The sequence below is a fragment of the Ziziphus jujuba genome, chromosome 12 (assembly GCF_031755915.1).
Source record: "Ziziphus jujuba cultivar Dongzao chromosome 12, ASM3175591v1".
Taxonomy (NCBI): Eukaryota; Viridiplantae; Streptophyta; class Magnoliopsida; order Rosales; family Rhamnaceae; genus Ziziphus; species Ziziphus jujuba.
Window position 1 is genome coordinate 8362261 of NC_083390.1, and position 6024 is coordinate 8368284.

General features: G+C 36.4%; 1 protein-coding gene across 1 annotated transcript; it reads left to right on the forward strand.

Annotated features, from left to right (window-relative positions):
- The first annotated feature begins 1629 nt into the window (after positions 1 to 1629).
- On the forward strand, positions 1630 to 5781 carry LOC107428772 (TORTIFOLIA1-like protein 4). Its single transcript, XM_016039362.4, has 5 exons — positions 1630 to 2890; positions 3081 to 3192; positions 3673 to 4262; positions 4501 to 5000; positions 5432 to 5781. Exons 1-5 carry the CDS (start codon positions 2060 to 2062, stop codon positions 5442 to 5444), a joined length of 2046 nt encoding a protein of 681 aa, XP_015894848.3. The 5' UTR covers positions 1630 to 2059; the 3' UTR covers positions 5445 to 5781.
- The last annotated feature ends 243 nt before the right edge of the window (positions 5782 to 6024 follow it).

A 6024-nucleotide genomic window follows, 5' to 3' on the forward strand; every position in this document is an offset into this window, starting at 1 on the left:
AACATATTTTTGAAACCAATTTTCTTTTTGTTCTTTTTGCTTTGCTTATTTATAGGATGCCACATGGAGAAGAGGATGATGCTCTGCTTACATGTGGGATGGTCATGTGGTTCATTGTCAACGACATGCATAGCATGTTATAGGGGTTTTTTTTTGGATAAGAATATATATTTAGTTTGGCATTTCCTAAATGTTAACGTGGTTTCCTTATTATTCAATTTTTATGTTCTCTCTGCTTCCCATCTGTCATTCCTGTTTTTATATTTAACTATGAGTAATTTTTATCTTTTATAACGTCCAAATAATTGACATTCAAACTTTCAATCATGGAACTTTCAAAAATAAAAAATAAAAAAGAAAAGAAAAGAAAAACTTTCAATCATGGATTAAACTAAAATCAAGATTCTAAAATAATTTTTTATGAAAAACATTTATGGTGATTAAAAACTCAAATATATGGTGCATGGTTATAAATGATGTATATACTTTACCATACATGATAGAACTATGTACAAAAAAAGGAAAAAAATAAAAATAAAAATGAAGGCAATTAAGGATAAAAGTAAGATGAATTTTCTTTTCAAATGAGAAAGTGACAAATATATGATAATGATTCTTAATAAACTTAATTTGCAAAATTACAATAAAATATGTGAAAGATTCCATCTTTTATTCTTCTTACTCGGGACTAAAATTTGTAACACTCATTTTTCTCTTTTGCATCTTTTAGATTTTTGTATACAAAATAAATTAAAAGTTAAATAACACTCTTACAATCCTAAATACGAAAACCTCATTTTTATATATAAAATTTTTCAATGGATTTAATTTGTAAGTACATAAATGAATTTTCCTATTCCATATCATATCTCTCTCAAACCTCTTTTTTTTTTTTTTTTTTTTTTCCTTCTCTCATACCTTCAAATTGCCCTCAATTTATTAAATGTCCATAAGGTTTCAACATCATAAAAAAGCAAGACTGCTATTTCTAGTCTTCCAAAATTTATTATCTTTGCAATTATTGTTACCAACAATCCTTTTCTTCTATAATTAAAACACGGTTAAAAATTTTGATTATATTTTAAAAATGTCTTCCAAATTTTCATTTTCCATTTTGTTTACTTTTCCTCGAGCTACAGGCCTACAAATAACGTGTCTATCATGTAACGTTTTTATTTCCCTATAATTTCGCTATTAACTTAATTATTAAATGGCAAAAAAAGGAATAACGTGCCGTTCAGGTCTGTCATGCATTTAGAAAACATTATTAGGCATACAGGACGCTTTGGTGTTGAAATTTATAAAAATTACATAAAAATCATAAAAAAAGGGATCTATTTACGCGAAGTGCAAATTTGACCTTGCCTAAAAAAAATGCAGAAACTATTTTGATAATATATATATATATATTTTTTCCCCAAAATGCAGAGGTGTTTCACTCAATTTACCCATATAAAAAAATATGAAATATGAATGAAGAAGAAAAAGAGAAAAGGAAAAAAAAAAAAAAAACTCTGCAATATACTTATTTATTTTGTACTTTGATATAAAAAAAATTCCACCGTCCAAGTCTTGGAGTTCAAGAATGTCTCCGGGTATCTTTTTACTGTTTTACCCATTCAGCATTTCTACAACGAAACAACCGCATGGGTAGCCCACAGCTTTTTGTTTCCCAAGAAAACAGAAAAAGAAATAAAAAAAACAAAACAAAGTTTTGGTCCGCCATTCACTGCAGGGGTAAAACAGTAATTCCACTGCCCTACACTCCCTCTCACTCTCACATTTAAAAGCACTCAAACCCACGCTTTGGTAGCCAGAAGGAAACCGATATATTCATTGCCTCCAATTTCCAGACTCTGCCGCCAAATCACTATCTCCACCGATAACTGCCTCTACCACACGCTTTAGTCGGCAGCGCTAAACAATCTCTCGGAGAGAAAAAGAAAAAAAAAAAAAAAAAAAAATCACTAACGCCACCCATAAATGCCACAACGATCCAGTTTCTAATTTCTAACAGTTTTTTGATAAATAAAATCCTCAAAAAAACACTATTTCCACTATGTCTCTCTCCAGGCGGTCTTCACTGAGTAATAGTCCACCTCAACTCGCTGTGTCGACTCAGGAACTCAAGTACCGAGTCATAACCTGTCTGAACAAGCTCTCCGACCGTGATACTCTCGCTCTCGCTTCCTCCGAGCTCGAATCCATAGCTCGGAGCTTGAACCACGACTCGTTCTCGCCGTTCCTTGCCTGCATTCACAACACCGATTCTTCTTCCAAACCACCGGTGAGGAAGCAATGCGTTCAACTTCTAGGTTTCCTTTCAAGTTCCCATGGTGATGCGCTATCACCGTTCCTTTCTAAGATGGTTTCCACCGTCGTCCGCCGTCTCCGGGATCCAGATTCCGCAGTACGGTCGGCGTGCGTTGATGCCGTCAGCGCTATGTCGTCGCAGATCACGAAACCGCCGTTTTCGGCTTCGTTCTTGAAGCCTTTGATGGATACGCTTTCGCTCGAGCAGGATTTGAACTCGCAGATTGGGTCGGCCCTCTGCCTCGCTGCGGCGATCGAAGCGTCGCCGGACCCGGATGCGGTTCAGTTGAGGAAGAGCTTGCCGCGGTTGGGGAAATTGGCGAAGAGTGAAGGGTTTAAAGCTAAAGCGGCGTTGCTGGTGCTCGTCGGGAGCATTGTCGGTGCCGGTGGGGCTTCGAGTCGGGGCGTGTTGGATTGGTTGGTTCCGAGTGTGGTTGAGTTATTGAGCAGCGAAGATTGGGCGGTGAGGAAGGCTGCCGCCGAGACGTTGGGGAGAGTGGCCGTGGCGGAGAAGGATTTCGCTTCACAGTTCAAAGCTTCGTGTTTGAATGCCTTGGAAAGTCGCAGATTTGATAAGGTATACTGCTCTCTCTCTCTATCTCTCTTTTTTTTTTATTCTTTTATTTTTTTGTTTTTTTATTTTTTTTAAGAGCTTGGTTTAGACCGTGTTTCGAAGTATAATTTGAGATTTCAAGTACTATAATTTTTTTTTTTCGTTAGTGTTTTATTATTATTATTGTTTTTGATTGGGTTTTTGCTGTTAATAGGTGAAAGTAGTCCGGGAGACCATGAATCAAACACGGGATTTGTGGAAGGAGGTCGCTACTGTTGTTTCTGAGGAGATTTCTGCTCCAGCCCAATCTAGATCTTCTTCAATAGGTAAAAGCATTTTCTTTTAATTGTTTTATTCTGTTAAGCATTAATTATTTTTGCAAATATGGAAATAAAGGCAATAATTGAGCTGTGCTAGTTCATTAGTTTCACTTCAATGTTGATCAAAAAATTTCAGATAGGAAGAAAGCTTACAGAAGTAAAAAAAAAAAAAAAAAAAGATGTATGTTTTTTCTTTTTCCCCTTACAGAGCTATGATTTTGAAATATATGAATGTCTTCATTTGGTGTAAATTTGTCTATTTGTATGGTCCCAAAGCGGGACACAGGCTTTTAAAACAATTTACCCAAAAATAAAAAATAAAAAAAAAATAAAAATTGCGTGATTTGTCAAAGGTTACTATCATCTATTTTCTTTTGTGTATAAATGCTTCAATTTTGATTTGAGCAATCTCTGGTGAATGGTTAAGGTATCCAATATTATCTAATCAGTTACTTTCTTTTTCTGGGTTTTTGGTGATGGGGCCAGATAATGACACTAGCCGATGCTTCCCTCCGATTTCTAAAAGTTCTTATGATTCCGGTTCCAAGACTCATCAACCAAAGAAAACAGTCCCCACGAATAGGGCCCCTCCTCCGTCTGAAGGGTCATTGGTGAACACTGCCAAAAAAGGAAGTCTTCCAAAGAGTAATGACAGAAATTCTAGCACAACTATCATGTGTAAGCTGGACCACCCCAAGAAACCCTCTGATTGGAAGGTTGAAGTTGCTGTTCCAAGTTCAATGTCTTCGAAGGTGGTTCATGAGGATGATACTGGAAAGAATGGCTCAATGGTTCTGGAATCAGTAAAGGATGAGCACAGTAGGGATTCTGTGGTGGAGAAAAAACATCTCTTCAGCAAGATCAATGAGGAAAAAATGCACAAATTTGGTGGTTTTAGGTCAGGCTCTCGTGTGGTTCCAGTTCTTGATGATGAGGATCACAACTTGGATGTTTTAGTCGGCAATGCCGCAGAGGAAGCTTGTGAGAGCCAGAAGGATGCGGAAGATCTGTCTTTGATTCGTGAACAACTTCTTCAGATTGAAAACCAGCAGTCCAGTTTGTTAGACCTTCTTCAGGTGTGTATTGAGACGTAACAAGCTTTATGTCCCCATTTTCCCTTTGGGTACCAAATATCCTATTTACTGTTTTAAATTATGAGTGTCTGGTGGTGTTTATCAGATTTAGTTTTAGTTTTATCAACTTCGCTTTTACCTCTGTTTAACGTCATTCCACTTAAGATATGTTTCATTCTGACATTGAATATTGAATATGAATCGCTCTGCTGACTTATCTCATTGGTTTTGTGAAACCCAGAGATTTATTGGGAGCTCGCAGAGTGGTTTGAATTCTTTGGAGACACGTGTACATGGTCTAGAGATGGCACTTGAGGAAATATCATATGATTTGGCATTATCAAGTGGAAGAATCCCGAACACCGATTCTGCAGAAAACACATGTTGCAAGCTTCCTGGTGCAGAATTTTTGAGCTCCAAGTTCTGGCGCAGAACGGACGGCCGGTATTCTAATCAAAGGTTCTCTTCTTCGGGAGTGGTGCCTTCTCTCAATGCTGTGCACCACAGCATACTTGATAGAGATGCTGGTGCTGAGTTTTATAAGTCTGATAGCCGCAGATTTCAGCACCCAAATGGGGGTGCATTTGTTTTGAACCAATTGGCTGAAGGTCACAACAACTCTAGGGGAAGTAATGGGGGCTACTCAAACAGAATGTCAAAGAATATACTGCAAGCTGCTGAGAATGTGCGAGTTTGCAATGGCAATGGGCTTGATGGGGCTCTTGTTAACCTGAGCAGTAGGTAATTGCAAATCTAATTTTAACATTTGGATTTTCTATGCACAGTACTGCTATGATCTATCTAACATTTGGATTTCATCACCATATTCAGATAAGTTGTTAAGAAGGATAATCTCTTTCTTGTTGTAACAACTTCTTGAAATTATGATTGCATTTATCAAAATAGCTGCACTGGGAAGCAACTTCAAATAAATTATCTAAATAAAACTTTTATAGATTTGCTTTCTTCTTCTTCCCTTTTTTTTTTTTTTTTTTTTTTTTTTTTTTAAGCAAAAAAGGAAGTTTGTATTTTTTTTGAGAAAACTACCATAATTGTTATTTTCCTTCGCTATATGATTTGCACATCTAGCCTATTAGAATTTGGTACCCCTTTTTGGTATCAAACAATCTAATTTTTTTTTTTTTTTTTCTTGTTGTTTTTTAATTAAGCAGACTGTCTGCTTAGTTGGAGTTGGAATTGAAGTTGAAGTTTAGAATACTAATTTTTGTCGAGGGGCGAGCACAACAGGCAATTAGAAAAACTGACGACATGAAAATGAATTGTTGTTGCTGAATGCTGATCCATTCTACCATCAGAGGTGCCAATCTGAGTTACGCGATTCGATATGGCCTTCAAGGTTCAAACACACAGGAAACAATTTAAAACATTTTCATTTTATAAATTTTTAGCAGTGCAAGGTTTTGTAAATCCTATTTGTATTTTTGCACCGTAGCCGTTCGCCAGGTTGAGCTGTACAGATTAGTGTTTCCATAATTCCACGCCATTTTTTTGGGTTGTTGTTCGTTGTTAGCAGCTGTATATGTTGCATTAAAATTTATTTGAAGCTATACATAACCCTCCAGTTGTTTGAAGTATCAAATATGCTCCTGCTACATGGAATTAGTCTGGACTATAGGTTGTCAACAATGTCACCATAAAATCATATGGATCCTACTCATATTATCCATATTAGCATGATAAGTTGGGAAGGGGATCAATTCTGTTCTTTCCAGTTGTAAAAGGGATTAATTTCTATAATACGAAT